The sequence below is a fragment of the Protopterus annectens genome, chromosome 3.part0 (assembly GCF_019279795.1).
Source record: "Protopterus annectens isolate FY-2018-M chromosome 3.part0, PAN1.0, whole genome shotgun sequence".
Classification (NCBI taxonomy): Eukaryota; Metazoa; Chordata; order Ceratodontiformes; family Protopteridae; genus Protopterus; species Protopterus annectens.
In genome coordinates, this window is record NC_056731.1 from 1,515,454,315 (window position 1) to 1,515,472,265 (window position 17,951).

General features: G+C 38.5%; 1 protein-coding gene across 1 annotated transcript in view; it reads right to left on the reverse strand.

Annotated features, from left to right (window-relative positions):
* Positions 1-17,951, reverse strand: part of LOC122797101 (kinesin-like protein KIF20A) — a 359,272-nt gene that overhangs the window by 56,970 nt on the left and 284,351 nt on the right. Inside the window, exon 10 of the mRNA XM_044065898.1 lies at positions 15,096-15,163. Within this exon, the coding sequence (XP_043921833.1) occupies positions 15,096-15,163 (68 nt within the window). The remainder of the gene's footprint in view (positions 1-15,095; positions 15,164-17,951) is intronic.

The following is a 17,951-nucleotide window of genomic DNA, read 5'->3' on the forward strand; positions in this document are numbered from 1 at the left end:
TATATATATACACACACACACATATATATATATATATATATACACACACACACACACACACACACATACACACATACACACACACACACACACACACACACACACACATATATGTTCAGTGATGAATGGTAAAGACACAAAATTCAAAATATAGTCCCATAGTCCCTACCATACCATGCGGAATAATTTATTCCTCTAAAAGTAGGACTTTCATATTTAATTTATCCTTTTTTTCTTTATTTTATAAAGCATTTATTACTATCACTTTAATTTATTTTGCGTTTCTTTTCACTTCAATGGGCTGCAGTTTTTTTCTGTTTTGAGATGGGGATGGTATGTGGTGAGACTATCATTTTTAGTTTTGGAGGATTTCCTTTCAGTTTGGGTTCAGCATACCTCTCATCCTCTTAGAGCAAGAAATCTGGACAAAGCCATAAATAAAAGTTGGACAAAGGCCCAAAAAAGGGATATTTTTGAAATATTGCTCTTACAAACTTAGAAAGTTGATAGAGCAACAGTTTTTGCATTACCATGAATTTTCTAAGGGGTATGAAGTCTGAAACTCAAACATCCATCATTTTCTAACTTCAATTTTTAATGATTTACCACTAATATGAGAGAAAACCATAATTTTATGAAAAACAGACCAAAAATATGAGGCAAAATCTGAATATTCTGTAGAAATCTGTACAGTTGAGAGATATGGGACTCAGCCATTATAGCGGAAGGGGTATGACTTAGCTGTTTTTGCTTTTATTAGTTGGGTTTATGATTGATATCTCAGAAGAATGTATTGTGTTTTTTACTGCATTTAAGCTCAGTGGGTTTAAAAATTAGGTCAGATGGGAGTCGTTTTCCTTGTAGAAGCTCTCACAATGGAAGGTTTGGGTTTTAGGTCCAATTTATGAGCTTGGGAGGACTGGTATTGTCTTTTGTGGAGCAATAATGATATTTTCAGTCAACATTATGACTGTGTGTGCGTGTATGTGTTTTTATTTATTTTTACAGGAACTTTACTTCTGCACCACATCCTGTTTTGTTATGTGCTTTTACTGTGGGATAGGATTTATTTAGTGTTTGAATATCTACTTAATCTAATTCAAGGATAGGGATAACAAGGCCTATCACAGTACCCAGTGGACCCAAGACAAACTAATCCTGGGAGCATTGCCATCATAGAATCCACACATACACACACCCAATTTGCATGATTTACCATAATTAATTATTAATAATTTTTATCTCCTTTCCCCCTCTGTTGTGCCACTGCGTACTTAACCTAGGGTGGTATTCGGACAAAGTGTCTACATGGAACCTTTCCCCATGCAAGCTTAGTGATTTTTGCCACAGCATTCCACGTTGAAGAGTTTTTCTCAATCTGCATGTTTGCCAGTAGTCAGATTTCTGGCTTTCATAGAGGGTCCTCTACATATAAAAAGTCGGTACTTTTCCATTAACGGGGCAACAGTTTTCTGGTCTTTGTGTTAACGGAAAAGAACAGATATGTAATATACATAAAATTATTAATTTTGTTTGTGATGTCAGAAATGTGTCATTTACCCTTGTGAAATTTTTAAAACAAACGCACACATTTCCAGACACAGATAACTTTTGCCAAAACGTGTTAAACTGGTCCTTATACCATTCCTCAACAGAAGACTTTACAGGGCATTTGAAACATCCACTACACTAGCACCTGGGAGAGCAGACAGGTCTCTTCACTCTGTCCTCTCTGCATGGGGGTATGTGAAACTCCTTAAAATGGAAATGTGCTCTCATTTCCTCCCAAAACTTCCTGTCAGTCAAATTTTGCAGGTAAAACAAACTGGAATTCAATCTGCCCTTTGCTGCAAAAGTAAAAGCAATATACACCTCTTAACTTTTGCTTTCACTACGCTGTGTATGCTAAAGGAAAATAAGAAATGAAGCACCATTACACACACAACACATTAGTGACTTCAGTATAAAAATAAAACATTATAATCTCATAAAAAGTTTAAAAAAAAACTCTGAATAAAGCAGATGGGGCATGTATTAACTAACTAAAATGTTTTTGATCACATTTTATTTGTTAACCACATAAATAAAATGTTCTATAGATTTTCTTCAGTCATAGTCTTGACCAAATGCAGAAACGGCACAATTATAATTTAAAACTATGCTTTCAGAGATTTAATCGGGAATATGAACCTGCATCTCATGTGTTATACTAACTGGATACTAAATAATGTAATCATAAATGTGAAAACCATTTAGGTGGCTCATGGGGCAGAGAAGCTGGAAATTAGGATAATTGCTGTGAAGGACTGGGTTTCTAATGAAGAATGAATGACTTTTTAATCATGGATTCAGAAAATCAAAGTTAGCAACAATCTAGGGTGAAATGGGGAGGGGGGGGCACACTGAACTGTACTTATAATAAAGGTGAACATTTTTGGGACAACAGTCTCAACTCTTTATAACCTAGAGACACCTCCAGAATCATCCTAATGACATCACAAAATGTCTGTTGCCAGTTCATATTTATACTAATTGTAAAACCATGCTACATACAAACGAATGAAATACATAGTTAAAGCTTAGATTATTGGCAACACATATGCATTATTACTTTATCTTGGCTGGTGCAGCTAAAGAGATATTAAATGTTGCACATATACTATGTATATTGCCAGTTTTTTGTATTTCTCTGACCACAGCAATCAAGCAACATTGGGAGAACTGCTTAAACTCATATGAAAGCTGACAGCTGGATGAATAAAACGCTGCTGACACGTGTTAAGTTTGAATGGTCACAGATATTCTAAACTGTTTGGAAATCATTACAAATACTAATATTTACTGTATTTATTTTAATCAAGTTCATTTTAAGAACTGGAAGCTAATAAATGCCACTAGCATAATGGACAGGATGTGCTGAATAGTTTGCCATTTATAATTCTTCAGGAACATGCATGGTTGTAGAGATACGAACATGATCATTTGTCTGTGAGAATGTAACTGTTTTGTTCAAAAGCTCAGAATACAGTCACTGGAAATTAGAGTACAAACTTCCAGAGCTTAGGTGGAGCAGACGAGTTGGGGGGGGGGGGTCGGATGGATTCCTTGTCAGGAAACTGAGTGCTTCAAACACATGGCTAAGTTTAAAAAGTTTTCCTAGCCCTAGTGGTTGAAATAGTTAATTATTGAGGCCTTAAGAGTATAATAGGCCCATCACATCATGGCCTGATGACACAGCTAAAGTCATCACACAAGGGACTACTGGAAAGAAATATAGATTCTCCATTTGTGTAATATGTGTAGTAAAGAAGCCAGGAGTTGAGGAGATCTGCTCAGGTAGCCAAGACTATAGTAGCTACACAGCAAGACCAATGGTGCTTTCCAAACCTACAGAACAAATTTAAATCTACAATTTTTATCTATGCAAATCTGTAGTTTGGTAGCAGTTAACTAGCCTCCACAAGAAAAAGGAAGGAGGGTGTTTTCCAACTTTAGGGAGGACATTTGTTTATCTTTTGAGCCCCTTGCTTCAACAGCAAGAATCCTAGTACTTCTCGAAATACTTTTCCACTGTAAGACCGAGGTAGCAATCCATTCAGTTTGCTAAGTGGAAGTTCATTTCAAGTGTAGCCATGTACTTCCAGATCTGAAATTGAGGACCTCTACAAGAGCAGCACTACAAAAAAAAACAAAAAAAAAAATAACATTTTAGCTGCCCAAACTAAAGCAAAGTTGCTTAAAGGAAGGCTTGAATGGAGGGAGAATAGATAAAAGTTTTCCACACAAATGTTATTGGCAGGTCTTTGTAGAAGTCATTAATCAATTAACATGTCTCAGAACTGAACCTTGGGTGAGCACTGCTGTATGAGACACTGAATGTTTTATACAGAAGTAACCAGAAAACCAGTCAACTGGTCCTTCTACAAAAGAACAATTTCATCATCTGACTGAAAAGAGTACAATTCAGTGTTAATCAGTTGTAGGTCTATGAAACAATCCATCACTAGGTTCTATCCATTGACATTGCTCATTTTTAGTAGAGCTTTGATAATACATTATCTGTTCTTAAAGCCATACTTATTAAATGCAAAAAAGCCGTGCTTGTAAATAGTTACATATAACCAATCTTTTCCACAGCTGTGACTTGTAGTGGTAGATTTGAAATTGGCATACAGTCTTCTAATCCCATACTTTTTGGGTCTGTACACAAGGAAACATCAGCATGTACAGAAAGATAAAGGATAAATATAAAAGCAAGATGTTTGGAAAGGAAATCAGCAGCTATCTTGGGAAGAACAAAAAGGGTGCATGGAACTGTCCAAGCAATAGCTCAGATTGGCAAAGTAGGTTAAATCATGTTTAACTTGAGAGATGAATCTCCATTGCATTGAAGAGAATTGAACAATCAGACAAGGAGGGAACCCAAATTATTTAACTAAATTATAAAAACTGCCTGTATAATGAAAGCATCACAAAAGGCATCTGCAATATTTGTAAATAAAGTTCCTGAATTCCTTACGAAGGCAGGTTGTACACGGAGGGTAAGGAACCATTATGTGCATTTCCCAGGAAGTTCAAACATGGCACACCCCATTTTCAGTACAGACTTGGGGAAAACTGTTCTAGAAACATCAAATAAAGCATATATAGCACAAGGACAACATTGTAAACACTCGTCATATTAACACCAAAACAACTTTGCACAATCTGCACAAATAAAATAAGGGTTAGACTGTAAGCACTACCCTAGTCCATCAAGTCAAATATGCACAATATATTTACTTTACTTCAACAATTAGTGATTGGACATAAACATGCAGAGTGTGGAATATACTGAATGGAGACAGTGGAATGTCATTTGCAGGCAAAATTTGTAGAGTATAACACTTTAAAGCAAAGTATGCCATCAGTAACCCTTAAACTGCAATACCTTGCAAGGAGAAGGGCAAGACTTAGGGAGACTTAAAGCTATAGCAAGTATTTTTTGATATTACTGTAGCATTTCTCAGCAACTACACATACACTGGATAACTGTGCACTTTTAATTAATTCTACATGGTCTGTTAACTTGGCAAACAAGCTTGATGCAGTAAATAAGAAATCACGGTTATGTTATTTATTTATTTTACATTTGTTGACCGGGCTAGTCTAACTGGATATATGTCTATTTTCAGTAGAGGCCCGTGGAGAAAAGCTCCAGGAAATAACATACAATGTAAGAAAAAGCATAGAGACAGTCCTATGCAGCAATAATGATGACATCAAAAACAGTTTTAAACAGCTATAATTATAACAGAGAGTTATATTATAAATTCTATGTAAAAATAAAGAAGAATAAAACATTTTTTTTTTTAAACAAAAATCCTAAAACTAAAACTATGAGGCAATTGGCTAGGGAAATAATAGCATATGGGATGAGGAAATGTGATATATGCTCCTATTGTACATATATAGACAAATCTTTATTTTTTATATATCCTCATGATCATAAGACATTTTCTCATCTACCGTCAGCTAATTGTAATTCAAGAAATTTAGTCTATTTGGCACAATGTAATGGATGCTGCTCATTCTACGTGGGCAAGACAAATAGAATATCTATATATACACGCAGACAGACACACAGACAGACACACAGACAGACACACAGACAGACACACAGACAGACACACAGACAGACACACAGACAGACACACAGACAGACACACAGACAGACACACAGACAGACACACAGACAGACAATTTTTCGAAAGCTCATTATAAATCACTAACATTTTTAGGGTTGCTCATATTTTCATAAGATAGGTTTCATACCTCTCAACCTCTTTATGCAAGAAATCTGGACAAATCCCAACAAAATGGGGGACAAAGTCCCAAAAATAGGGACATATTTAAATATTGCTGTTATAAACTTAGAAAGTTGCTAGATTAACAGGGTTTGTTTTAGCATACATTTTCTGAAGGATATAAAGTATGAACCGCAAATATATGTCATTATTTAGTGTCTTTAATCCTCAGAACATCCCAGTGATTTGCCAGAAAACCTCACACTTTATGAAGAGCAGACTAAAATATGAGCTAAAAATCTGGACAGTTGAGAGGTATGATAGGTTTACAATTAAGCATTCAATCTAATCTCATGTAAAGTCTTCTAAATGAAGTGCATCTCATCCTTTTGGTCTTGGTTAACTGCACTGCTAGGTGGGAAGAGGTTTACACCTTGGATACAAAACACAGAATCCTTTTCGGTTAAATAGAAGAGGTCCTCAAGATTTATAGTCTTACAAGTTTTGCACTGCACTAGGTGAGTTGCCCTTCTAAAAATGCATAAAGTAGGACACTTCCTTGGAAGTTAATGTGTCATGCCCAACAAATTTTAATCTCTCTTGTATAGAACCTGAAGTGGATGAATGATAAATATTGCCTTTTCCTAAAAAGAATAGACTACGATATTTGTTCAAGTGTTGAATGAATACCTGAGAATTCTTTACAATATTGAGTTTAGTTGCATTTTTCTTTTTTTCGAGCAAGGTCAGTGGCCTTCATCTTGGATTTCAAATGCCAATAAATCAAGGACAACTCACTTATTACAGCTCTTCAGACAGTAGCACGAAACACATTCTTAAGTGCAGTAGAAGGATTAATCAAACTTTTAATTGTTTTTTTTGGAACAGAACAGTGTCTGTCCCAATCAGTAGAGACAGAGCTCTAAATAGGAATATTTTTCTGGGGGGGAGAGGAGTCTTCTTGTTTATAATGACTGGGGGAGGACATCTACCACATGGAAGAGACCAGAGAGTGGTTACTTATGCTATTAATTTCTATGATGAAAGAAGAATACTTGTTAGGTGTGCTAAATATCTAATCCACGGATCAGTGGTTATCCTGGCTGCCACTCAGATAACTCGTGTGCTATAAAAGCCAGCAGGGGGGAGAGAAAGAAATGACAAGGCAAAGCCTGTTCACATCATCCACAGGAGAAGGATGGAGGCATGTCCTAGGATGACCACACTCTGTAGTGGAGAATGGGGATGGACTGAGGCTAGTGTCACTTGCAGGAGCATGTGATGAGCTGCTGCATCATCTCACTGCACTCCCAACCGTCAGGGTGTTGTGGGCATGCAGGGAGAATAACGAGAAGGCTAAAGGAAAAGCTGCTGTCATGGCAGCCTGAATTATGGCCGCTCTACAGTCATGTTCTTACCCCATAAAGCGGATAGCAAAATGTGGCAAAAAAGATGGCTTGGTCAGCAGACAGAGTTGATAAAAATGCCACCCCCCACCCCACCACACACTTTCAGCCGAAGAACTGAAAAATTAAAAACATAACTGTAAAACAAATCCAGCAAAACCTTATCACACCCCTAAGCACACACAAAACAGTAGAACATAACTAACTGACATTGGTAAAAAATGTCAAAGTACCTCTCAACTACAGTAGAAAAACATCATCTCCTAGTGTGATTCAGTCTGGCAGTTAACTCAAAGGATTAAGACTATGCGAGTTATTAAGTTCACTTTTTTAGATTAAGGTTTGATTCCCTCAATCATCTGCCAACTGTGCAACTCCGAGCATGTTACATAATGAGACAGTACTTTGGGGCAATTGGACTATCCACCACAATGGCTCTGGACCACATGCCTAATTCATCATCAACCCCCTTTCTCCCCCCTCATTTTCTACATGTGGTTTGGGTGCCATCACCATCTCTCTCGATTCAATCCCATTCACATTTGCCTTCTCCTAAACCACCCCTTCCAGATACCTGAAGTTGTTAATCCATTCAACTCTTACCTTCCATCTTAGTTCACAACTTCTTCTAGATTTCCCCCATTTGCTGCCATTACAACTGTCTTATGCTTATTCAGTTTCATCCCATGTGCCTTCAGCTTAGCATTCCATTTCCTTATCATTTGTTGATGTTCTTGTTCAGAGTCTGCCTCTGTTTGCTAATGAAATTCATCAAGAATATCAGGAGCAGTAGGCTCAGAGCTGAACCCTGATGCACAACCACTCCCACTGGGAGCCCCTCTGTGAAACTGAGCACTGTTCATAGAAAGTTACTAGGTTAATGGCCCCAAGACCCTTACACTCCTAGCCAAGAGTTTATCCTTAAAAAGAAACCTCAGTCAGCACCTATCACCCCTGTCAATGAGGGGCAGGTGGAACCCCTGGGACAAATTTCATACTTGAGTCACTGGGTTCTTGCACGTAACTTGTTGTAATTCTACCACTTTTCTGGGACTTTGAACCACTGCAGGCCTGTCCTAACTAATCAGCTTTGTCTAGGGACCTTGTCAAATGCTTTCTCCAATTCCAGGAATCCCCACTTGGACTTTTTAATCCCTTCTAGCTTCTTCCCAACTATCTGCCTCACTGCAAATTTTGGGCTTGCTGTGCTGCATTGTAGTCTGCATCCAAACGTCTCATCTCCCATCTTACTTTCTACAACCAATTATCTTAGTTATCACCCTCTCCAGAACTTTCATTCAGTGTTTAGGAGTCTGATGCTTATATACTGCCCACAGTTGTAGATAATCCCTTTAAGCATACTTATGCCAGTGCACAAGAACATTCCCCAGTCATCTAGAATATGCCTTTCTTTCCATACTGCTGCGAGTACCTCCATTAGACATTTCTCCACTATCTCACTGAACATCTTAATCATATCTGTTATAACCTCATGTGAGCCTACTGCTTTCCCTCACTTCATTTTCCTTTGTGCTGTTCTTACTTCTAGGATAAACTCCTCTCCTTTCATCATAGGCTGTCTGGGGCAGTACAGCTTTTGTGAGCTTTTCTTCAGGATCTGCTGGAAGTACTCCTTCCATCTGCCTTTGATATACCATGGACTGATGCAAAAGTTATTGCAGGCATCCCTTATGAAGAATGTCTGATAACTATCCTTTATCTTTCTGCCGTAGCCTGATGACCTGATAAAAGTTTTTTTCTGCTATCTACCAAGTCACTTCCCATAACCTGGTAGAATTCCTCTGATGCATTGCGTTTTGCTATTGCAACACCTGTCTTTGCCTCTGTTAGCCAGCCAGAATTTCTTCTTAACCTGGTCCATTGTCATCCATCTCCTACTTTTTCCAGCACGCCTTTCTTTTGACGTCTTCTTGGACTTCTGCATTCTACCACCAGCTTTCCTTATGTAACTTATTTCTATACTGACTCAGCTGCATATCTGCTCTATAGCTCTCACACATGCTGTTTTGAGGCACGGTCATTCATTTTCATCTACAGTGGCTATAAAAAGTGTACACACCCCTGTTAAAATGCCAGGTTTTTGTGATATAAAAAAATGAGACCACAATAAATCATTTCAAAACTTCTCACCTTTAATGTGACCTATAACCTGTACACTTTAATTGAAAACAAATATGTTAGGGGGAAAATATAAAAAATAAAAAATGTACAACAAGCTGCTTGCATAAGTGTGCACACCCTTAAACTAATACTTTGTTGAAGCACCTTTTGATTTAATTATAGCATTCAGTCTTCTTGCGTACACACCTGCCATCAATTAAAGAGACTCTAATTAACCCCAAATAAAGTTCAGCTGTCCTTGTAGGATTTTCCTGACATTTACTCAGTTGCCTGCTACAACAAAATCCATGGTTCGCAGAGAGCTTACAAAGCATCAAAGGAATCTCATTGTTGAAAGGTATCAGGAGAAGGGTACAAAAAAATTTCCACAGCATTGGATATACCATGGAACACAGTGAAGACAGTCAGAAAGTGAAGAAAATATGGGACAACAGTGAAGTTGCAAAGAACTGGACATCCCTCCAAAACTGATGAAGAGACAAAATGAAAACTGGTCAGGGAGGCTACCAAGAGACTTACAGCAACACTGAAGGACCTGCAGGAATTTCTGGCAAGTACTGGTTGTGTACTACATGTGACAACAATCTCACATATTCTCCATATGTCTGGACTATAGGGTAGGATTGCAAGAAGGAAGCCTTTTCTTACACAGAAAAACATCCAGGCCATGCTAAAATTTGCAAAACAATACATCAAGTCTCCTAAAAGCATGTTGGAAAAAGTGTTATGGTCTGATGAGACCAAGGTTGAACTTTTTGGCCACAATTTCAAAAGGCACATTTGGCGCAAAAACAGCACTTCACATCACCAAAAGAATGCCATCCCCATGGTTAAGCATACTGGTGGCAGTATCATGCTTTGGGGTTGCTTTTCTTCAGCTGGAACTGGGGCTTTAGTCAAGGTGGAGGGAATTATGAACAGTTCTAAATACCAGTCACTTTTGGCCCAAAACTTTCAGGCATCTGCTAGAAAGCTGAAGATGAAGAGGAATTTCATCTTTCCACATGACAATGACCCCAAGCATACATCCAAATCAACAAAAGAAAGTCTTCACCAGAAGAAAATTAAAGTTTTGGAATGGCCCAGCCAAAACCCAGACCTAAATCCAATAGGAAATCTGTGGAGTGATCTGAAGAGGGCTGTGCACAAGAGATGCCCTCGCAATCTGACAGATTTGGAGAGCTTTTGCAAGGAAGAGAGTGCTAATATTGTCAAATCAAGATGTGCCATGCTGATAGACTCCTAGCCAAGAAGACTGAATGTTGTAATCAAATCAAAAGGTGCTTCAACAAAGTATTAGTTTAAAGGTGTGCGCACTTATGCAACCAGTTTTTTATTTTTATATTTTTCCCCTAACAGATTTGTTTTTCAATTGAATTGTACAGGTTATAGGTCACATTAAAGGTGGGAAAAGTTTTGAAATGATTTATTGTGATCTAATTTTTTTATATATCAAAAACCTGGCATTTTATCAGGGGTGTATACACTTTTTATATCCACTGTATTTACTCATCTTCCTGAGGTGCTAGAGCCCTGAGTAATTACTTGAACTCCTGTGCTTTCTCTCTATTCAACTTCCAGGTCTTCTGCCTAGTCTTTGTTGATCTTAGAACCTTCTCTGACCACTGTTTGCAGTTGATTGTGGCAACCAACTATTTAAGCTGTGGGCAAACTGCTTCACTTAGGATTACTTTGCAATCGCTGATTCTAACCACAGTGCCCTTTCCTTACTAGGAGGAAGTTTACCAGAGTTGCATGTTGGCCACTCTTGTTATGTGATCTTGTGACCGTCTCTCTTGATCAACTATGAGTTGGCCACCATCAAGCCATTTGCCAAACAGAAGTCTAGAATGGCCTCTCCTTTATTTCTGTTGCCGCACCCATGTAGTCCCAGGCAATCCTCATATCCCGATCCTGCAACCAACGTCTGGAATGCACACTTTATTCTCATTATCACAAACACATGCATAGTTAATGTCCCCTGATAACTTAGTTATGATAGCCTATGAAATGTCTGCAATGCAGGATTAGGAAATTTGGTTAGTGACCCAAAACTTTATCACTCATCATAAAACATATTCCCTAAACATACAGTACATATGCATCACACTATCACCAAGCCCATTTACTTGAGCAGTTACTGTGCACAGTTTACATTTGAATTACTGCATTATGTTGAAAACTGTATAGGAAGTCAGAGATACATTTACTTTTACCTTCCAATTACATTCAACTATAACTGTATTAAAAAAATCCTATTTTTAATTGCAAGTTGTACAAAGTAAAGACACACATGTTCTTATTTTTCTAGTTAAGAGCTTTTAAAGCAGCCTATCTCTGTGGTATAAAGTAACAAATTACAAAAAGTAATGAAGTAACAAAGCCCAATATGTATAGTATGACCTTGACAACCAGTTTGTTAGAAACTCATGCAACGGTAAAAGCTGGTAGGGGATTGATGGGGAAGAGTGGTCGCCAACACTGCAACAAGACAGATGGCTTGTCTGATGCATTTATCAACATCTAGCAGTGAGCACACACCATGGCATATCTCACCTCTGCCAAGCTAGAGATTATGGCCTTCACTGCATATGCACAAATGAAGATACTGCAGATGCATACATTAGCTACTAGCGAAGGGATAGGGTTAGCTATAAACATCCCTTACTACTGTATCATAATGAAAAAGCCTAGTTAGGGCAAGAATAATATGCAGTTCTGCGGCTTGAAAAACAGTTAAGGTTGGTCAGAGATGTAATACTCAGATGGACCCAGTTTGTGGTGGTGGGGGGGTTCTAATACAGACCTTCAGACTACCAAGACATGTGACCCAACTCTGCAAGTAATGAGGAAGCAGAATACAATAACATGATTCATAGGTAGGTACTAGGCTATTGGCCCAAGGGCCTAAGTAAACCTAGCCAAAAGGTTCCCTGGTTTACACCACCCAAGAAAGTTATTTTCCTGTGCCCTGTTGAGCAGAGCCACAGAAGTGATCCGCAGTGCATATTTCCTATTTCCCATCCACTCATCAAGATTTTTCTAATGAGGAACTTTGCTTGACATAGATGAGTAGCTTGTTCCAGAGTATAGGAAGTCTCTGGGACAGGAATCTATCCCTCCAGCATGTCCTGTTTATTGTGGTGACATGGTTTAGGTCCCTATAGCATGTAGCTCACAGTGACTGGGATTTTTTTAGGTGCAGCATGTCCAACAGCGCTGGGTTTGACGTAGCTTTATATGTTAGGCAATGATCTCCTCGGAGTAGGCGATGTGCTACAGAATAAAGATGGAGTTTTTTGAGACAGTGTAGGCCATCTGTTTGAGGACAGTAATCCACTTTGTGAGGTACTTCTGTGGCCTTTCCAGCTGCTGCAGATGTCTTGTGAGGTACATTCCAAAAAGGGCATTGTACTCTATAATGGGTCTAATGAGTGCCGAGCAGAAGGGAACAATGATCTCTTTTTCCTGGATGAGAACCCTTTTGTAATGAGGTGTGCCACATAGGATTTCCTGACTACTGTGGCAATGTGATTATCAAAGGAGAGACTTACTGTGACAATGTGATTATCAAAGGAGAAACTACTGTCCACCTTGGTCCCAAGGTCTCAACACACATTCGGCGTTAAGTAGACTGCCGTTTATGTGGTAGTTCATGGGTACAAAGTTTTTACCAAAGGGGATGAATATGCACTTTTTGGCACTGAGCTTGAGGCCATGCCTCTGACACCAGGCAGCTGTCTCAGTAAGGCCCTTCTGTAGGATGTCCACATCATTTGGGGACTCTACTATAGCTCCTATTTTGCAATCATCCACAAACTTCATTAGCCAGAGGCCTTCTGTGTTAGCCTGTACTTCAGAGAAGTAGATACCAAACAGGAGAGGTCCCAGGACTCAACCCTGTGGTGCTCCACTTGTCACTGGTTTGAAGTCAGATTTGGAGTCTGCAACTTTTACAGTGTGGGTTCTGTCGGTGAGCCAGTTGGCAACCCATCTTGTGATTTATACCTAGTTTGGTGAGTTTAGCTATAATTCCAGAATGGGGGACAGTGTCGAAAGCCTTGATGAGGTCAAGATAGGCTGTGTGAACCACATTATCCTCGTCTATGGCTTTGGTGACTGCCTCAAAGAAGTTGATCAGGTTCAGAAGTCATGATCTGCCTTTCACAAACCCAACTTGGGTGGGGTCCAGAGTTTGGAGGTTACCAATGTCTTTGTTTAGGAGTTCCATGATGATACATTCCATGGCCTTGCAGACCAGGCTCGTCAGGCTAATAGGGCGATAGTTCCCAGGATCAGTGGTAGCTCCCCCCTTTGTGGAGTGGGATAACTGTTGCTGTGTGCCATTCAGTGGGCACAAAGCCTGATGTGAGACTATGATTGAACATGGTGCTTAGGTGGGGAGCCAGTTCATTCTGAAGTTCATGTAAAACGCAACCTGGGATGTTGTCCGGTCCCATGGATGCTGTGTTTTTGGTTTTAGTGAGTGCAGCCTTTACCTGCATAGATGTGATTACAGGGACTCTGCATTCTTCCTGTATAGATATGGGCTATTTAGGGGGTGAGGTGGGGTAAAGTTAGCAATGAACCTGTTTGGATGTTGGCAATATCAGTTGGTTCTGTAATTTTTGTGCCGTTGTGCTGTAACTTAGAGCAGATCTGGGTGTTGTCATTGCTATTCTTGACATAGCTATAGAATGCTTTGTGGTTGACCTTAGAATCAGTGGCAATTTTGTTTTCATAGCTAGCTTTGGAGGATCTTTATAAGGGATCTCAGCTTCTTACAGAGGCTGACCAAGGAGCTCCTCCACTCATGGGATTTTACTCTCTTTTGCAACAGTTTCTTCCTTCTGTTGTAGAGTTTGTTTATGGCAGGGGACCAGCAGATTGGCTTCCTTTTTTATGGAGGATAGCGTCTTGGTTCTGTTTGGGATAGCACGATACAAGAAACTTTCATGAAAGCCTGGATGATGGCATCTCTTTAGTGAGGCTTTAGCCTGTCCTAAGGTGGGACTCTGATGGATGACATACGTGACTAGTGTGCAATGGAAGGAGGGCTGCTGATGGCTAGCAGGGAAATAAACATGTAAAAATTATACATTTTTAAGATTTTGACCTTTGTATTCTATCAATTTGCAGGCAAATCAAAGCAAAAGTCATTCTATGAAATAAACACTGAGAGACTTTTCTGTAACAATCAAATGCTATTTGTACTCGCAATGTAAATGTACTACACTACTTGTAAAAGCCAATACATTAATCAGTTTATCACATTTCAGAAGAAAAGAAACAATATATAGTTCTACTGAGGTAATGTCAAGCTGCCCAAAGATGAGCAGTAGCACACAACAGGGTGTGCGCATTTGTCCAAGGAACTGATTCATTCTCTACACAAACATGAAAATAAACACAAATTAATGTTCGTATTACATCACTGAAATATTGAAGTTCTATATTTATAATCATAACTGAAATGTTGCATTCAGTTCACTTTTAACTAAAATGGCATTAAAATCGGATAGCAGCATTGTATGAGCTTTAATGTCTGTAAACATGTATGAAACTGGGTTTGTTAAGGATGTGTAAAAGCCAATGAACCTAGATGGAAGTCACCGCGATGCTCAAAAATTTAGCTGTAGGCAATTCAACTAGCTCACTGATACTACTTTGATACCAGTTAATACCAAAATGCACTCTGCACTGCGGTTGGCATTTGGATTAAAAGTGCATGGTAGCAAAAGAAGAAAATGAAAATTAATACCTTGTCTTTCTTTTCACATTGTTGTTCCAGTTCTGCTACAATACTGCACAGTTCCTTGTGATCGCACTCTAAAAAGACAGCAAAAACAGGTTAAAACCTAAAGCTGCTCAGTAGTGAATCAAACATACCATCCAAAAAAGCATCCAGTACATAGCTATTAGCCCTATTCTGCTCAACTGATTCACATACTCCTATTAACATAAAATACAACAGTGTTCTATAAATGTAGAATGCCTCTACTTTTAATCATAAACTGCTTTGAAAAAATAAAATTTCTGCAGTGTATTGGGCAGAAACGCTATACAGAAAAAATTTAATATCTACATCTGTGTCAAGTAATATCACAAAAAATTAGGGATTACACCAAGATTGCCAATTAACTGTATAGGGCACTGAACCATCTGAAAAAAAAATAACATCCAAGGTCTAGACTCTTGGAAGACTATGACACAACAAGAATTCTCTCTCTTACAATTGTGTGTCAATACATGCGTACCTTTTATCCCCACAGAGTCTGCAGGTCTTGTATCCATAGCTACCAGTACCTGCTGATCAACACTTGCATATCTTGTCTTTCTCTCCAAAGGCACTTAAAACTGTTCACTCTTTCAAAAGTTGGAAAATGTCATTATCCACTGCCACCAATTTCTCTTCCTGGCAATACAACTATAATCAAAGTTCTTCCCTCTAGCTCCCATTCACAGTCTGCATGGCATAAAGCATCACTCAGATTTCCCTGAATAACTCTGCAGGTTATGGATTTAAGGTACATGACCTAGTTTCTCACCCAGCACTACCACCATTATTCAGTCAGCGTGGCAGACATGAACTGCAAATGTTTAGTGTTTCACCAGTTACACAACTCACCATATTGCAACTGGATTTGTTAAGTACTATCTCTGCCATCTTCTCAGATGTGCAACAGGATGTCTTATTTTCAGTAATATACCCATCAGCAATCTCAGTTGTAACAGCATCAGACCAAAAGTGGCCATTTCCCAGGTAAGTAAAATTCTCAGCAAGGACTAGGATCTTAACTCCTTAATATTTCAAGAATAAGGAACTGTAAAGAATATTCCCAACAGCAAAGCCACATTGTTTAGCTTTCATGTTGACCAAGATTAATTTCTGCATATAGGTTACTCCGACAGTTAAAACTGTCAAGCAATTTAAAATTGCATCATGTATAATTTCAGAGCATAGAAAATGTATGCATTTCACTTCGTCTACTTGCATTATTCCATTTTTTTCTGTAGAAAAAATATCTGTTTACTTACCAAATTAGAATCAGCATACCACAAAATAGCTAGATTTCAAGCTCAGCAAACATAAATCTCACCACCGTCTCTCCCTAAAACACCTGAACTGGCCCAAACTACCTCACTTGCTTTTACAATCTTAACTCCAGATCATACACTCCATCCTATATCAGCCTGATTTCTGCCTAAGTCTATCTTCTCTCATCTCTCACTACACTACTTCCCCACCAGACTTCTCCGAAGCTCAACCCAAGAACTACTAAAATCCATAAACCGAAATCCAGCACAGGGTGCAACTTATATAGACATCATCCCTCTATTGCAAGGAACAAACTCCCCCTAGAAATAAGGACCCGGTCTTACCCCAAACAATTTAAGCTAGCAACCAAAGACTACTTTAAAAAAACGCTGGTCCTGCCATTGTACTCACCCCTCCCTGATTGTTACCTACTGTTATAGTACAGTCAAACTAACTTATTAAAAACTTACCATTAACTACTTCATCCTATGCTTCCTATGCAACCTACAAAGCTTCTTCTATACTCTGCTCCCTGAAATTCTTGTGTAGCCTTTTAAGTTTCTGCTACTCTGCATACAAAACCTTATATTTACTCACCTCTTTTTTTAAACCAAAACATACAACTTTTTTATAGTGCTGTTTTATCTGTCAAAAAATATACAGGTATGTAGCATACATATTTTAACTACCAAAATTCTCTATTGCTATTTTTATTGAAATGTATCTGTATTGATATTTTTACTGTACTGTATACCTTTGGAGCTTTTCTCCCTGGGCCTCCACTGAAAAAGAGCAATAGCTCAGCTGGATACTCTGTCAACAAATGTAAAATAAAATAAAAATAGTCTCCACTTGCTGTGGATTTTAGGATAATTGTGGTGTTCTAATATTTATGTATGCGGAGTTTAATGTCTGCATGTTTTAAACAAATTTAAAAAGGTACATCCTGCCTTATGCTTGTCATTGACGTATACGAAATACATTTGACTGTTTCATGAAACCAGTACTTTATGGTTTCAAGAATAAACAAAAGCTGAAAGAAATTAGTATTGGGCAACAAGCTAAAGTTGGACTTGTGTCAAATCCAACATTACAAAAGGGGAGCAGAACTCATACATGCTGATTATACAAGTCCAATGCTTTTATAACCAAAAACATTTGAGCAACTAGAGCCAGTGGTTCGCTGAAGCCCTGACAGAACCCTGTATGCTGCCCATGTACTAACCTTTTCACTAAGGGCACTGAAAGTTGAGGTAGCCAATGGCAGGACTGCATATTTTGCTGCTGGTATATCTTCCTGGTCTTTCCACTGTGACATCTTAAGTTAAACTAGAATTACCCAATTTTCTAAATCTCAGTCATCTAGCAATGACAATTAATGCTTTAAAATTTACATGACCAGAAATTTCATGTGCAAGTACATGGATATGTGATCTAGACATGCAGACTTGTTGGTACTCTTCCTAAACAGCTATTTGCTCAGTAAATTACTTTTTTTTTTTTTTTAAGTTTGCTGCAGCATTCTAAGATGCTGAACTACAGTCTAATAAAATTTGTGGTATACATATTGCACTATGG